The following is an 18,517-nucleotide window of genomic DNA, read 5'->3' on the forward strand; positions in this document are numbered from 1 at the left end:
GGGGAAAGGAAGGAAAATTAAATAATATAAAAACAGAGAGGGAGGCAAACCATAAGAGGCTCTTAACCATAGGGAACAAACAGGGTTGCAAGAGGGGTTGGGTGAGGGATGGGGTAATTGGGTAATGGGCATTAAGGAGGCCACCTGATGTAATGAGAACTGGGTATTATACCCCTGAAATTAATAATACACTATATGTTAAATAAATTGAATTTAAATAAAATTTTTTTTAATTTCATATATATAACATATATACACACACAATCTTTATACATATAGCTTCTTTATATATACATAGTTTTAACATATTTATTATATTAAATACAAACACACAACCCTTATTTGTTCTGTTTCTCTGAAGAACCCTAACACAACGCTGGAAAAAACTCTTCCCTATAGAGCCACCAATGTAGTAAAGCTGGGGATATCTCATTCCTCGCCAAGATAACAAAGATGAATAGGCCACAGCAGCCATCAAATGGTGATACTATTAGAAAGTATGTGATATTTGGGGCGCCTGAGTAGCTCAGTCAGTTATGCTTATGGGTCTGCTTTCAGCTCAGGTCATGATCTCAGGGTCCTGGGATTGAGCCCAGCATCTGGCTCTCTGCTCAGCAGGGAGTCTGCTTCTCCTTCTCCCTCTGCCTGTCTCTCCACCTTCTTGTGATCTCTCTCTCTCTGTCAAATAAATAAATAAAATCTTTAAAAAAAAAAACTTTAAAAAATAAAAGTGTATTTGGAAATAAAACATGATTGAAATATTCCTACTTCTATAATGCAAGTGATTGGAAGGGGTATGGCAGGGTATTAAGGGAGACAAAATCAGACAAAAGAGAAGACCTGCTCACAGATTATTACAATTTATTTTCTCCTGCAGAATTGATCATTCACACAAATCCAGGCACATGCATCTGCTGCCCCTCCCTCGAAGGCTCGAGTTGTGACCACACCCACACACATACACAACCTGCTGCTAAACCTCAAATCCTTTAACAAATGTGCCACATAATAGCTAATCAAGCTATAAAGAGTTTTGCTTCTTCATTCTTACTGACTTAAAAGCCAAGGTGCTCCTGAACAATTTTATGAATTTTAGGACCTGTGTTCTTCTCACAACGCCCACACATACTTAAAATCATCTTTGTATGGGGTTCACAGAGAGAGGAAACAGAAGGTGTCAAAGGAGAGATTTTTAGAATTTCAAAAAAACTTCCAGGATCACAGACATTCTTTTCCAATATACAAGCTGAAGACATTTTAGGAAAGCTTAAAACCAGCTGGGTATGGTAGAGACTTGTGAAGTGAAAGGGAATTTGGGATTCATTAAAAGACTACCATGGATAAAGACCTAACTATTTGCTCAGAAGTCTCCCATCCCACCCCACAATGCCCAGGAAAAACTCAACTCCGCCAGCTCAGTGGTCACCTGCACAAAAGGAGGCCAGCTCTTAATTAAGCACGCACCTGGGCAGGGCTGAAAGCAAGGCCTGGTCTCTTGCATCCTTCTCTGCTTTTCTCACCCTTGCACATCCCTCCTCCTACTTTCTTCCTGGGGTTAAGAAGAGGCTCCAGAGCCAGACTCTGGGTCTGAATACTCTTCCTGACACTGATTAGCTATGTGTGACCTTGGAGAAGTTATTTACCTCCTAATGCCTCAGTTTCCTCAGCAGCAAAATGTAAAAAATAGTAGTAACTAGCATGTGGGGTTGTGAGGATGAAATCAGTTCAAGCACAACAAACTCTTGATGAAGTACTGGCCCGTGGTACATGTCCGTGTCAGCCTAACTAATCTTGTGGAGTCCATTTTTCTGGACCCAGCAGATGGTAAGTTGATTTTGGTTCATTTATTGCATTTCTCACATGGTATAGAAAGTACCCATTTACCAGCCTGTCTCCCCTGAGACTGAGCAGGAATCACACGAACGTTCTCATTATCTTTCCCAGCACCTAGTGGTGGCGCACAGCAGGCTCTCAGTAACTGTGGATTGAGTACTTCAAGACACTAATTTTAGGGTGCCTGGGTCCTGGGTGGCCCAGTTGGTTAAGCATCTACACCTTCAGCTCAGGTCATGATCCCAGGATCCTGGGATCAAGTCCCACATTGGGCTCATCCTCCTCTGTGGGGAGCCTACTTCTGTCTCTCCCTCTGCCTGCCACTTGGCTTGCTTATGCTCTCTCTCTCTCTCCCTCTCCTCCCTCTGTGTCAAATAAATAAATAAAATCTTTAAAAAAAAAAAAAAAAAAAAGAACTAATTCTAACCAGGAGAGCATGTCACCTCGGTTGCTGATTATGGATGGCAATGGCAATGCAGTAAAGTGAAGCTTCAGGTAGAATTCTGCAATGAAACACAGTTCACCATTTGGCTATATAATCAAATCCTCAAATTTCTTTATTTGTCTAAATTCATTTGCTTTAAAAGTCTTTCAGATAAGGTCACTTTGTTTACATACTTGTGCCTCTTAATGGCACTGAAAAGTAAGCATAACAAAGATGACTGAATCAATGTTACTTATGCCCCAGGAGAACAAAATTCAAGAAATATTTATGAGCAGTCTGCTACAGTTACATTTAATTATCAATTGCACATAACACATAATTATTAAAGAATCATTAAGAAATGTCCTTCCAAGTATAAACAAGAGCAAAGCATCAACAGACCCAAGATAAAGCAGAGGTTACAACAACATTTTTGAGGCCTGGCTCTCCCCAAATGCCATTTCTCTTAACTACAAAAGAGATAACAAGATGACCACTAGAATAACCCTGGTCTCAGGTAAGTGATTTGACCTTGGTTTCAAAAAACCTTCTGTGGAAAGTATTCTTCTTGTGAAACATCCTATTAAAAAGCAAGCCTGTGAGACACGTTCACTAGTTTCTCTAAGTCCCAAGGTGTTAATGGAGGGGACAGAAGAAGGAGACAGACAGACATGAATACGCACACACCTACTCCTCCTATACAGACCAGACCAGTTAAGATGATCAGTAAAAGTCACCATCTCTTTCCTGTGTGACTTTTGTTATTCCCATATGACACATGCACAGAGGTTTCTGTTGAATCACAGATATCACTGTTGGGTCAGATTAATAAAAGCCATATTTTCCAGTTAAGCATAAGGAAAAGGAGGTAATAAAAGAATTCAAATATGCTCATGCTCTGTAACAGAAAAGAATAGGTGAATTTGCATTTTATGTTTCCTGGACACATACACTTCTCATTTAATTAAAAGAATTTGGGAAGATGAGTCTAAGTTCATAGGACGCCTATGAAGAACACTGAGAACCTCCTAGAAAATAATACTTCTTTGCAGTGCCGAAAAGCACACCTGGATCAAGTATTAAGTGAAATGAGTTACTCCAAAAGCCAAAAGCAGGACAGCTGAAAGGTACGGCTAGTTTAGTTATACAAAAATGAACTGGATATGGACATCAGGGAGGGTATGTGTGATGGTGAGTGCTGTGAAATATGTAAGTCTGATGATTCACAGACCTGTACCTCTGGGGCAAATGTTAGTAAGTTAAACAGTTAATAAGTTAACTTATGTTAATAAGAAAGAAAAGAAAAGAAAAAAAATGAACTGGGGAGCAGGGACCCCAGAATTTACTCACCACTATATCCTCAGGGAATGTGTCTCTGCTGAAGGAGCCATCATCAAACACGACCTCATAGAAGGTCTGCGATGTCACAGCAATCACCCTGCAACTATAATAGCGGGTGTTCCGATGCTTTGTAATGACCGTCTGCCCCACAGAGATACCCTTCTCACCAGCCTTGGACTTCTAAAAGAGGTGGCACAGAAAAAAGGAGAGAAAAGAAACAGGAGAAAGATAAAAGGGAGGGACAGAAAATAAAATATATATTTATTTAGGAAAAAAATTCACATGCTCATGATATATATTTTTAATTTCTGAACTTTTTATTGGGGAATAATTTCAAACTTAAAGGTTACAAGTATATGAGTAGTACACAAAGATACCTACATACTATTGACCCTTTACCCAGATTCATCTGTTATCTATCAATATTTTTAACATTTTGCCATTACTTTTTTGCACATTCTGTCTCTATTTTATATACATGTATATTTATATATTAATAATTGTGTGTGTGTATATATATATATATGTGTGTGTGTGTGTGTGTATACACACACACACACACACACACACACACACACATATATATATTCCGCCCAGAACAATTTAAGAATAAGCTACATATATCATGGGCTTTTACTCCTAAATACATCAGTTGTGTATTTTCTAAAAATTAGGATTTCCCTTTACATAACCACAGTATTGTTATAGTTACTAACTTCAGTGAATCTAACATGGATACAATACTTTAATCAACAATGTATGTTCTAATTTATCAACTGAGCCAATAATGATCTTCATGGTTTCTCCAACTCCCCCACCCCACACCTGCTCTCAAGTGCAAGGTCCAATCAAGTCAGGTACTGCACTTAGCTTCTGCTTCTCTTTAGCCCCTTCTAATCTGGAACATTTCCACAGCCATTCTTTGTCTTTGTGATCATGAGTGCTACTTCTGAAGAATACAACACTCCCTCTCCCTCCTTTTTTTAACTGAGCATTTGCCTGATGTTTCCTCATGATTAGATTCAAGTTCTACATTCCTGGTCAGAACACTATAAAGATAATGTCATATTCTTCTTAGGATATCACTTCTGGAGGCACATGTCTGTCTCTCTGCTCTCAATGGTGATCTTAATTTTGATCCTAAACTAACTGTAGTCCAATCTCTCCACATTACAATCACTGTTTTTTCCCTTACAACTAAGAAGCAATATGTGGGAGAAACTTTAATACCATGCAAATATCCTGTTCCTATATACATCTGCTTAGGTTTAGCATCCATTGGTGAGCTGGGCCTGATCTAATCTTTACTGTGATGGTGGCGATATGCTGCATTCTGCTGCTCCGGCACTCCCTCCACATATACTAGCTGGCACTTAGTATCTGTTAAGCAGGAGTCTCCTACTCTCCCCACATCCTGCTCTTATGTGGGAGAGGAGAAGACAAGGTATAAGCCTATAGAAATGGCCTGGGGTCAGACTATGGGGGTGGGGTGGGGAAGGGAGAAGGGCAGTCAGTCCCTTTGCCATCCTAAGGAGTAAGGACATTATCCTATGGGCCTAAGGAAGGCATGGAGAAGTTTAAATATAGAAGAAAAGTGATCCAGGTTTATATGGCTATAGGTGAAGAAGGTGAGTGGGGAGCTTATTACACCTGGCCAGGTGGGAGATGAAACCTTGGAGTAAGGAACTAAGGACAAATGCTCATGATTTGGATGGAGGGGTGACGCCCTCCCAACAAGCATGTTCCTACGGTCTCCTAGTTGTAGAGTGAGCTCTGACATCTAGTTTCTCACATGCCTAACAAAACAAAATCATTCCCCAGTGACTGCTGGGTTGTTTGGGGAATAATTAGGTGTATAGCATCTAATAGTTATAGTCAGTTAGGTGTATAAACATCTCAATAAAAGACAACAGTAAGTGGGGCGCCTGGGTGGCTCAGTGGGTTAAGCCGCTGCCTTCGGCTCAGGTCATGATCTCAGGGTCCTGGGATCGAGTCCCGCATCGGGCTCTCTGCTCAGAAGGGAGCCTGCTTCCTTCTCTCTCTCTCTGCCTGCCTCTCAGTGTACTTGTAATTTCTCTCTGTCAAATAAATAAATAAAATCTTTAAAAAAAAAAAAAAAGACAACAGTAAGTAAGTGCACTATGTTTGAAGTAGAAAACATTTGTTTATAAGTTTTCTTTTTAAGTTTTCTGTTTGTTTGTTTTAGTAATTTCTACCCCCAACATGGGGTTTGAAGTCATGACCCCAAGATCAAGAGTGGTATACTCTCCAACTAAGCCATCCAGGTACCCGTGAAGTAGAAATCATTAATAGCTAGGCCACAGTATGTTATATGTGCTGAAATAATTACCTAGTTTCCTATTTCATTTCTTCACCCAACCCCTTCAAATATATCTAACCTTTCAAAGTAAGAAAACAACTCAAATGTAATAATGAAATGTGAATAAAAGCACAGTCTGTGGTGATATAACTCCAAAATTGGGCCCATGACTGTTCCGTAAGACTGTACCATTTACAGCTAACTGTAGGAGGCAAAATTTACAACCTGTGTGACCATACATAGTGGCCCTAAGTGGCAATGGCAGCACTTTCTGCAGATGTTGTCCCTCTCTGTCAAACTGACTTAAAAACACTCATGCTCTATAGCTCTCTTTTTTGGTGGGATCCTTGTCTGGTTTTGGGATCAAGGTGATGCTGGCCTCATAAAATGAGTTTGGAAGTTTTCCTTCCATTTCTATTTTTTGGAACAGTTTCAGGAGAATAGGAATTAGTTCTTCTTTAAATGTTTGGTAGAATTCCCCCGGGAAGCCGTCTGGCCCTGGGCTTTTGTTTGTTTGGAGATTTTTAATGACTGTTTCAATCTCCTTACTGGTTATGGGTCTGTTCAGGCTTTCTATTTCTTCCTGGCTCAGTTGTGGTACTTTATATGTTTCTAGGAATGCATCCATTTCTGCCAGATTGTCAAATTTATTGCCGTAGAGTTGCTCATAGTATGTTCTTATAATAGTTTGTATTTCTTTGGTGTTAGTTGTGATCTCTCCTCTTTCATTCATGATTTTATTTATTTGGGTCCTTTCTCTTTTCTTTTTGATAAGTCGGGCCAGGGGTTTATCAATTTTATTAATTCTTTCAAAGAACCAGCTCCTAGTTTCGTTGATTTGTTCTATTGTTTTTTTGGTTTCTATTTCATTGATTTCTGCTCTGATCTTTATGATTTCTCTTCTCCTGCTGGGCTTAGGGTTTCTTTCTTGTTCTTTCTCCAGCTCCTTTAGGTGTAGGGTTAGGTTGTGTATCTGAGACCTTTCTTGTTTCTTGAGAAAGGCTTGTACCGCTATATATTTTCCTCTCAGGACTACCTTTGTTGTGTCCCACAGATTTTGAACCGTTGTATTTTCATTATCATTTGTTTCCATGATTTTTTTCAATTCTTCTTTAATTTCCCGGTTGACCCATTCATTCTTTAGAAGGATACTGTTTAGTCTCCATGTATTTGGGTTCTTTCCAAACTTCCTTTTGTGGTTGAGTTCTAGCTTTAGAGCATTGTGGTCTGAAAATATGCAGGGAAAGATCCCAATCTTTTGATACCGGTTGAGTCCTGATTTAGGACCGAGGATGTGATCTATTCTGGAGAATGTTCCATGTGCACTAGAGAAGAATGTGTATTCTGTTGCTTGGGGATGAAATATTCTGAATATATCTGTGATGTCCATCTGGTCCAGTGTGTCGTTTAAGGCCTTTATTTCCTTGCTGATCTTTTGCTTGGATGACCTGTCCATTTCAGTGAGGGGAGTGTTAAAGTCCCCTACTATTATTGTATTATTGTTGATGTGTTTCTTTGATTTTGTTATTAATTGGTTTATATAGTTGGCTGCTCCCACGTTGGGGGCATAGATATTTAATATTGTTAAATCTTCTTGTTGGACAGACCCTTTGAGTATGATATAGTGTCCTTCCTCATCTCTTATTATAGTCTTTGGCTTAAAATCTAATTGATCTGATATAAGGATTGCCACTCCTGCTTTCTTCTGATGTCCATTAGCATGGTAAATTCTTTTCTACCCCCTCACTTTAAATCTGGAGGTGTCTTCGGGCTTAAAATGTGTTTCTTGGAGGCAACATATAGATGGGTTTTGTTTTTTTATCCATTCTGATACCCTGTGTCTTTTTACAGGGGCATTTAGCCCATTGGGTATTTACCCTAAAGATACAAATGTAGTGATCCAAAGGGGCACATGCACCCGAATGTTTATAGCAGCAATGTCCACAATAGCCAAACTATGGAAAGAACCTAGATGTCCATCAACAGATGAATGGATCAAGAAGATGTGGTATATATACACAATGGAATACTATGCAGCCATCAAAAGAAATGAAATCTTGCCATTTGCAACAACATGGATGGAACTAGAGCATATCATGCTTAGCGAAATAAGTCAAGCAGAGAAAGACAACTATCATATGATCTCCCTGATATGAGGAAGTGGTGATACAACATGGAGGCTTAAGTGGGTAGAAGAAGAATAAATGAAACAAGATGGGATTGGGAGGGAGACAAACCATAAGTGACTCTTAATCTCACAAAACAAACTGAGGGTTGCCGGGGGGAGGGGGTTTGGGAGAAGGGGGTGGGATTATGGACATTGGGGAGGGTATGTGATTTGGTGAGTGCTGTGAAGTGTGTAAACCTGGTGATTCACAGACCTGTACCCCTGGGGATAAAAATATATGTTTATAAAAAATTAAAAATTAAAAAAAAAAAACACTCATGCTCAGGACTGCAACTACTGTATTTCATTATGGTATTAGTTTCCTTATGCATATTTTATTAAAATTGGAATTAACCCTGTAAGGAAACAATGGTTTGGATTTGAATTCTAAGCTCTGCTACTTACTAGCTGTGTGATCTTGTGATCTTGAACCTTTATCAGCCTCAGTTTGTTCATCTGTAGAAGGGATAATACTTACATTAAAGTTTTGCTATAAAAACAGGATAAAGTACATCAACTACCTAGACTCATGGGCAACTGTTAACTGGTTTCATTTTTATAAGTGGAGAACATACCTAGGACGCTAGCCCCTGGTTAATAAGCCACTCTTTTCTGCTGTCCCTCAGTAATTGGCATGTATGACTGCAGCACCCTGATTTCACATAACAAGGCTGAATCCAGCCCCAAACCATCACTGCCTTGCTCTTTACTTCATCTACTTCTGATTCTAAGTCTTGTCAAACATGGCCACAAAGCTATGGTCCTTAGGAAAGAAGGCATATGGAGGCCTCCTCCCCTAACCCCAATGCTCTGAAAGCCTGTGTTTGCAACTCCCTTAAAACCCTGCTCAAATTACAGTTTCATTGACTATTCCTCCTACAGCAGAGTAAAATCCATGCATCAGCACCAGGACTACATGCCTTTTTTTTTTTTTTTCCTACAGTACCCACCACAGCATGAAAAATACTAATGCTGCTGGATGAACAAAAAATGAACGAATGAAAGAAAGAATAAATAATTTTTAAAAATGAACAAACTGTGAGAGTGGGTACAGACATATTTTCAAAATGGGAGAGGACTGATTCTAATTCATGGCCCAGAAAAGAGGAAAACAAAGGGGAGTTATAGAAAGATGTTACTCTTTCTTGGGGTGGATAGGGATGTATGTGGGTTGAGGGTGGGGGAATAAAGAAGGTTTATGGTGAAATTCACAGGGTCTGGAAAGTGGAATTGGTCAGTCAGGGAAAGAGAAACACAATACAGATAGATAGAGGAAAAGGCTGACTCTAGATTATAATCACTTTTTTCTTACATAGGACCTGAAATTTATGCAAACTAGCTGGCTGGGAAGATGGTCAACACACAAACTAAATGCCTTCATCTAAATAAAAATTTCCCTGAGCTTTAGGCATGACATTTCATAGGAGTATTAAGGAAAACAGATTTTCCCCATAATGCTATTTTGATAGGCTTTCTGATTTATTTTTGCAGGGAAAATTTATTGACAAGCATACCCATAACTGATTATACATTCTCAAAAATATTTCCTGTCAGAAAAGCACAGGAATTTATTGATGTTAACATTGTCATTTCTGATCAAAGAAGACAGACGTTATGCAAGAGGTTCCATCAGATTATAGAAATGGCTATGGTATTTTGAAGATTAGTACACAAGGTAATGCTGTGGAAGTTAAATTTCCTTTAACATGCACTAAGCAGAAATGAAGAGTGGTTTAAGGGAGAAAAAAAGCACAACTTCTTTTAAAGAAAGCTAGAGCCACTTTGAAATGCTGTGGATGGGGAAAAAATGTTAAGTAGGAAATGTTACAGATATTTCACCAAAACATCAGAGAGTTTTTGGGGCACAATTACATAGGTAGAGTTACCAACACACATGCATATACCTGAGTTAATTAAATTCTCCCAATAACACTGTGACATAGTTGTTATTTTCATTAAATAGATGAAGAAGCTGAGGTACACGTCAAGGACTTTTCCAAGATCTCAGAGATGGTGAGAAGCTAACATGGGGCTCACAGGCAGGCACTCTTCTATCTTGAGTGCCCTGGTATCATCAACCATCAGAATAAACGTTGACAAAAATCAGAGGAAAAATAAAACCTACCAGGAAGTGGACCTAATGGAATTAACACACTTGCCTAAAGAAGTTACATTTTTCTTTTCCTTTATTTTCTGATTTACTGAGTACTTTCTTTGTTCTACATACACACTGAGAAATTTCTCAGGTAAGAAATAATTTTATCTCCTCGGTATACTCAATTCAACTAGCAACTAGGATTTGGAGTCTATCTGGATATGAAAAATGTAGAATGTATAATTGCACATATAGTCCATTTTTCCATATGTACATGTAACACACATATACACACTGTGGTAAATTGCAAAAATACCAATAATCTTTACTCCTTGTTTTTGCATCTACTGCAATAAAACCTTGAAGCTCCTTCTATCAAGAGCTGGACTCTATTTCCTCATCCCTCAAATCTGGGTTCGTCTTGCAACCTGTCCTACCTAGGCCAAAAGAATACAACAGAAGTATGCCAATACAATGCCTTTGCTCAAGAAGCCTTGCACCCTGCACCCTTCTGCTGTCATCTGAACAAACTCAATTATCCTACTGACAGATGAGAGATCACATGGACCAGAAGTCACATCTGGGACCCTAGACATGAACCCAGATAGAAAATGGTAAGTAGTTCTACAGCTAACCATAGATGAATGAGGCAATCTGCTTGGAAGGAAAGAACCACCCAGCTGAGCACAGCCTAAATGTATGACCTACAGAATCACCAGCTACAGTATTCTCATTGTTCTAAGCCACTACAGTTTATTTGCTCTTTCTTGTACTTCTCTGTACTTTCTATTATGTGTTTATTTAATTATTATTGAAAACACTAAGTGTAATAAAATACAAGAGTCATTGCAAGTTTCTAAATTCTTTAAACAACAGTCAGGTCTACTTAACTGATGTGCTCAAAAAAAGCTGAAGGCAAATTATTTAATAATAAAAGACAATTCTCTCATTTATCTTTCACTTAAATAAGATAAAAGAAGGACTTAAAATGTACACTTTGTAATGTGGAAGGACACATAAATTTAGTTTAAAAATTTCATCTGAATTAACTTCTATTTCTTGTATTTAGGCCAAATGTGGTATAAAAAAGGGCATCTTTATTTTGTTCTTAATAATCCTTACTGATTCCTAAGACATATTATTTCAGTAAAATGAACACATTTTGTTCTCAGGTTTTCTTAAAAAACCAAGAACAGCAACAAAATAAAAACAAAAACAAAACCCCTCAACAAATCTTTTTGGGACTCACTGCTATACCTATCTTTCCTATCATACTATGTCACCTATAAGGAGCAGCACAAATAATAGGATCCAATTGATTACATGTAGAAGAGTTTTCTCTCCACTATGTTGCTTTCAGGTGTGGGCTTAGAAAGGAAAGAGGCCCTTCTTACATAGCTCTCTAACTTTCCCAAGACTCTGCTGATGTTGAAATAAATGGCCACACTTGGGGGAAAAAAAAAAGACTGCTAACTATCAATGATCACAACCTGAATAAGGAGAAACAGATGTTCCTAATACCTGGATTGGCTCATTAAAGGCACACCAACATCCAATAGGCTAACTACAAAAAATTTAAAGAAAGAAAGAAATGAAAGAGAGAATAGGGAAAGGAAGGAACAAAACAGGATGAAAGAAATCACCATTACCTGACAAGTATACTATGGCCATAAATTCCAAGCCAAAGAGCCAAGAACCAGCTAGCAAGTGATGCAAAGAGGAAAAGTAATGCAAGGAGGGACACAGAAAAAAGTGATACTTAAACAAGCAATTACTGAGTGCTCCTTACAAGTAAGACACCCTGCTAGGTGCTGAGGATTAAATAAAAGAATGAGAAAGTCCCTTCTCTCAAAAGCTGGTAGGAAAGAGAGACATAGTTGACCAAAATGCAAAGTATTAAGAATGCCCAGTTGAAGGCATGAAGGGGCCCTTCACAGACTTCACTACAGGGAACTTCTGAACCAGATTGGAGGGAGCCAGGAAGCACTCATGTACACATGTTAGGAAGGCAGTCTGAGTCCAGTAATTAATGCCATGAACTCCTACCATTGGCTACCTTGTGAGCCTGTGGGCACCTATTCAGAACAGTGGTTTTAAATACATAAAGCAAAACAATGAAAGAGTACAGAAGAAACTAATTGAAATAATATTAAAAAAACAAATTTGTGGTGTAATATCTTTGCCTCTTTAATAATGTATTAAATACTAATATCTAGTGGCAGGTCTAATAACTATTACTATCCTACTTTCAAAGCTGTGTAGAACATAAGCAATATTTTGAAATCTCTGTTACAATGGTAATGTGATTTCTACTGTGGACAGAGTTTCAGAAACTGCTAATACCACCACTGCCTCAAAAGTAACAGACTTGTTAAATTCTAGCTAGAGTTGATGGAATACAATTATAAATCTTTTCTCATCCTCTAACAGACAAATTTTCCTTGATATTAAAATATAAAAAAGATTTTATCACCTGGAATATTTAAAGGCACTAACAACCTTATAAAAAATTACAACAACATTATTTATAGAATGGTGCTTGTATATACTGAAGATAAAAGGGCACAGTGAAATGAAACTCAAAGGAAGCATCCCTGTGAAATTATGGAGGCATTATGGCTAATTCTGGGGTGACCTAAAGTGACATAAGAACCTAACTTTAGTACTGAGGTTGGAACGTGCACTGCATTCTCCAATATCATCTCTCCCCATTGGGTTTTTGAGAGTGGAGAGCAGTTAGTTCACATAAGACCTCTAAAGCAAAGGTTCAGGGAAGAGTCCTGTGTGGCAGAAGGAAGGAAGATTCCTATACTTTGCCAAGGTGGATCTTCTCTGATCGGACCCAGCAAAGTCTCAGCTGCAAATACACCTTGAAGAAGGGTCATCCACCATCTGACAAGATGAGTGATGGTCAGAAATGTCATCTTGGGAAAATCCCTTGTGGAGGCCAAGAAAAACAAGGCTGTACCCAACTCGAGTCTAGCCCTGAGATAAGTACAGCCAACTTGGCAAAGCAAAAGCTGACACCTTGAACCCCTTTTCCACCCACTCCCCTCCCCTCGGTAATATGTGTGACATTCCTCAGCCACCCCTGGCTGCCCTAAAAGAAAAACAAATAGTTAACTTGCAGAGATCACAATCCTGTAAGACAGGAGTTTCCCTTGGTTTACAAATGTCCTAGAGATTTAATAATAGCACAATTTCCAGAGGGGAATAACTCAGTTCCCCAAGCCCTAATGTTGCCCTCCCCACCATAAAACTGAAGGAGGCTGAGACAGAAGGAAATGGAAATAAAGTTAAATTTCTTCCAAACCCAAATCTCACTAACAAGGGCACTTGATAGGAGAAGTGTGAAACTTTATCTCTAAACCTCCAAGATAGTGTCAGCAATCATTCCCAAGCATATAACCCACTGATATACATCTAAAGGGTCTCACGAGAAGATTTTTATTACTGGTAATGAATAACCTTTTTCCCAACAATAGCTAGCCCCTCAAGGTCCTGGAGACCTTGCTTCCAAATTTTCTTAGAGACTTACATCATCCCCTTTGTCCTCACCCACCGACGAGTCCACCCCTACTCTGCCTTTAAAAACTCTGACTGTATTCTGGTTCAGGGTCCAAGTCCCTACTCCACTGTGTCGGGTGTACTTGGGCCCAAGCTTAAGCATGTCACCTCAGGGTCCAAGTCCCTACTCTGCTGTGTTGGGTATACTTGGACCCAAGCTTAAGCTTGTCAAATAAACCCTCGTGTGATTGCATCGGTGCATAGCTCCTTGGTGGTCTCTCAGACATGAAAACTCGGGCATCACACCCTGACTGGGTTCTCCATCTATATAATAATGTTAAAAATAGTGAAAATCTGAATATAATTGTGTATGCAGAGCCAGCAAAGCTGGAGAAGCAACTTCTCCAATAAATAGGCCAAAATGGACATTCCCATTTCTCTCCAGAACTCTTTTACCTTCTCAACTTAATTATTTCTCCCTAATTCCTATGGTTTAATAACCCATGAGATATTATTATTGTATTTTTTAAAAACCATTTTATAAAAATCCCTACAGGGATCTGAGTAAATAAATTAATACACACTATTCTTCTTTTACCAAACTCATGCAGTAGAAGTCACTCATATAAATTTACCTTGTATAATGAAAGCTTTCTTTGTAAAATTACAGGCACTAGGAAAAAATCTTCTACCCAGAAAAACCCAAATCCCTCAGGCTTCATGAAGAAATAATTGCTCTATTGGCAGAAATGCACATGCAGACTCAAAAAAATGTCACAAGTATTTAATTTTCTACATGTATGTTTGTTCACGTGTACTTTTATTTCTTGTGGGTTTTTAAGTACAAATATATAATACAGTGGGAAATGGTGGTAAGCAGTTTTCCAGAAGATTTAAGGTCTTATTCACTTTAATGTCTATAGAAGATACTGAGAAAAAACTAATTCTTCTACATTTGAGTCATTAGCTCACATCAGAGGTCTTGTTTGGTAGGTAAGTGAAGAGGACTGGGACAGAAGAAACATCCCTAGATGCTCACTCTGTTAATGTAGGAAGCTCTCAACAGGTCGGTATCACCTGCTTTTTATTCTGAATAGTAAACAACTTACTTCAAAAACAGCAAAGAGGAAAGTTCATATCAACTGGTGGAGTTGGAGGAGTATGAAGTCTCCCACTGTTAAGATGGAACTTGACACGAGCAACTCCTAAGTCACGTTCGAACTCATTAGTTGCTAGTGAACATGGGAGTCCCTGGATGCCTGCCCTAAGAAGCTCTACCTTGGGCTTTTACATTTCAGGGGCTCTTCAGGCTTCTTGGGTAGCAATAATGGAATGTGGAGAGAACTACAGGTACAACAAAATCTCAATCATTCACAGCAGGCTCTGTAGGTGTAGAAATTAACAAGCTGATTCTAAAATTTACATGAAAATGGAAAGAAACTAAAATACTCCAAGTAATCTTGGAGAAAAAAAAATGTTGGAGGAATTACAACTTGGAGGGAAGGAGAAGGAGAAGTAATGGCTCAACTCTAGGGTAATACAACTTAAAAATTACCTCAGAGGGGGCATTTTCAACAGAGAGAAGCAAGCATCTCTAAATGGTATTCTTCCCAAAAGGACTTCTAAATCTCAACTACAGTTGGGGAATGGGTTAAAAATAGCTTAAAATAGATGCCAAAAAAAAAAGTTCTTATCAAGGAAATCCAAAGTAAATCAGACTAATTAAATGGTTTTATAGTTTTCTGTGCCACCAAGAAGGAAACCCAGGTAAATAATGACACCATATAAACTAACCCAAGCCATAGTCTCCAATTGGAAAAGTGACTACCAAAACAGTAATCTAAATGAAATGTCACATATGCTCTGACCCTGATGATCTGGTAAACCTCTCTGAAGTGCAATTTTATCATCTATAAAATGTGTACAATCATATACCAGGGAGGTTGTGACTGTGAGGACCAAATGAAATAATGTAGTTATGTATGAAAGGGCACAGTAAACTACAGAAGGCACTGTACAAATATTAGGTGTTACATTAAATTTTATTCACCTTATCTACTTTGATACACTGCTCCCAACAAAGGAGCGTTGTCCCCCTGAATAGAAGAGAACATCATGGTGGGATAGGCAGTTGTGGTTCCATAAAGATACCGTAGTTATATGAGCATAAGTGAGGGGGAGGAAGAAAGAGAGGGGGGAGCAAGAAAGGAGGAGAGAAAAGAAGAGAAAGAAAGAAGGGAGGGTGGAGGAGGGAAGAGAGAGAAAGACACAGCAAGTGAGAGAGTGAGAGATTGATCTAAAGTGAAGCTTCCTAGCCTTCTTTTGAAATTGCAGGAGAAATAGCCATAGGGACAGTTGAAGAAAAGCTGGTCAAAAGTTTTCTATTGCCCATCACAACAGCAGAAGTGCAGAATCTGCCTAGCTACCCCACGAATGTTAATCAAAGAGGACAAACCCACAAAATATTTCCATTATTAATAAAGAAAATATCCATCTACCTCTCTATCTAGTGTTAATTAAATGCATCTAAGTGCTTAACACCATGCTTGAAAGAGAAATGTGTGGGGTTCCTTTGGAGGCAGGAAGGGATGGCAAAAAAACTGAGAGTTTTCATAGAAGGAAGCTTTCCTTTCCAGTTTCATGACTGTAGCCCTCATGTTCTCTTAAATATCACCGAAAGTTAATCTCTGTGGTCCCCACAGCCTTGGCAAAAGCTACTTCTCAGTATCCGGTAAGGGCACCAGTCTATTCCAAACACATGACAGATATATATAATAACAGATATGAAGGTAAAATTAGAAAATATTGAATACAAGGGTTTGGAAATTTTGTATTTTCTTCTAATTCCTGAGAAATGTATGAGGAAAGGAGGGACAAACTTAACCAAAAGCCTTATCTAGTACTCAAGGAGAGACAAACAAAATGGAAGGTAACTGATTGTAACTGATTACGGTATCTAATGCCCACAAAAAAAGAGCATTTCATTCCTTTGCCTCCTGCCCCATTCAAAGGATTCTGAACGCCCGATCAACTCAGTAACAGCTCAGAGAAAAATTAAAATAATGCTTTATTTAAAAATGTCGAAAGAGTAATTTCTTACATTTCTTCAGATACTGCCCTCTAAAATTTCATAGATCCACTACACATGGTGGGGGATTAAACAGAGAGAATCCATGAGATCTCACAAAGAAAACAAGCCAATTTCAGATAAAGAATGGTCAAGGAGGGGGCGTGCCTCAGTGGGTTGAGCATCTCACGCTTAGTTTCAGGTCAGGTTGTGATCTCTGGGTTGAGATCAAGCCCCACTTTGGGCTCTGTGCTCAGTGCAGAGTCTGCATGGGACTCACTCTCTCTTTCACTCCCCAGTTACTGGCGCAAGCACATGCTCTCTCCCTCTCTCAACTAATAAAGTAAATCTTAAAAAAAAAAAAAAAAAAGGAAATAAAAGAAATGGTCAAGAAACCACCTAATTTTGCCTAGAAAGAAAAGAAGTGCTGATATGCAGCTGTGAAATCATCAGACCCCAAGATGGCTACCAACATCCTGTGGAAAAGGACAAAGAAGCTGGATAACCGCAGGCTGACTGGCTTCCTGCCAAGAGACCTCACAAGGGCTTTTTAGTTAATCCAGGGTTTTATATATCATGTTTGTTCAAAGTGGACATGTAATGTTGACCTAGAGAGTAGATTTTTAGATAGAAATGTTGGAACTCTTTTAATTGCCATTTCTATTGTTCATAGTAAATAGTCTTAAAAAGTTACATTTTCATTACATTTTGTATCTATGGATTTCATTACGACTATGACATCTAATTGCTGTTTTCTACATGAAGGAATAGAGAAACTCTGTCTCTTATGCTTTACAAGATGCGGGAATGTCAAATAACCCTTTCCTGTTGTCTGTCTGTTGACAGATTCCATTTTTATTTCTCCACCTCATCCGTGGTGCTTCACTCTAATGTCAATGTTAAAATATGGGATTAGTGTCACTATTTAATTTTCTTAACAAGCTATCAGACAATAATGTATGCTTCAATTATTTTCTTTTTAAAAAACAATTATAACTTGTTGAAAAGCTTAACATTTTCTGGGTACTGAGATATATTAATTCTGTGAAAATGTGAGCAAGCATTTTACATGGAAACACACCTTACCTATACTGAAAAATGAAACGAGGTAAGTGGTTCTTGGAAAGACTTGATTTCCTCAGTATGTGTAGTCCCTGAAGTTGGCAAATATCAACTGTGCCAGGTAAACATTCCTTCATGCAGTACAAGCGTGATGGGAATAACAGAGCCAAGGAGGAAACGAACAATGACAAGTTTCTCCTGGGGATTCTGCTGAGTCTGCTTTTGTGATAAAAAACCAAACACCTGCACCAAGATGCATCTCTTTCTTGATTTTTTTTTTAAATAAAATAAGGATTCATTTGTAGTTTTACAAGGCCAGAATAAAAAGTTCAGCAATACATTCTTTTCTGTGAAGCCACACATTATCACACATTTTGAGAGAGATGAATATAACCAAGGCATCAGATAAGAGATCTCCTACTAATCAAGACTCTATAGAGGGTAACTATTAACGCTCACCTTAAAAACACATTAGGCCTCAGCCCCCCACATGGCTTCCAAATTATTTCAGGGGCTCCTCCGGCCCTCAGGAGTAAGTATTGCGTATTTGCAAAATAAATAAGGTGTCCCACAAGATATATGTTCTAACATTTTTTCTTTGCATTTGGATATTTCCAGTAAATACATTTGAGATGCTGTTCTTTTATCCAACCAGATTAAAGGATCAGAAATTTAAAGGATCAGAAAGTCTGGAGAAAGGC

At 38.5% G+C, this 18,517-nt stretch overlaps 1 protein-coding gene across 9 annotated transcripts in view; it reads right to left on the reverse strand.

Moving 5' to 3' along the window:
* Nucleotides 1–18,517, reverse strand: part of KDM4C (lysine demethylase 4C) — a 521,081-nt gene that overhangs the window by 76,010 nt on the left and 426,554 nt on the right. For 7 of the 9 annotated variants that reach the window (XM_059142108.1, XM_059142109.1, XM_059142110.1 and 4 more), the window contains 2 exons: nt 8,491–8,541; nt 3,608–3,778 (listed from right to left, as the gene is read on the reverse strand). In XM_059142108.1, the coding sequence (XP_058998091.1) occupies nt 3,608–3,778; nt 8,491–8,541 (222 nt within the window). The remainder of the gene's footprint in view (nt 1–3,607; nt 3,779–8,490; nt 8,542–18,517) is intronic. The other 2 variants (XM_059142111.1, XM_059142107.1) reach the window with 1 other exon arrangement.

Source organism: Mustela lutreola, chromosome 12 (genome assembly GCF_030435805.1).
Source record: "Mustela lutreola isolate mMusLut2 chromosome 12, mMusLut2.pri, whole genome shotgun sequence".
Lineage (NCBI taxonomy): Eukaryota > Metazoa > Chordata > Mammalia > Carnivora > Mustelidae > Mustela > Mustela lutreola.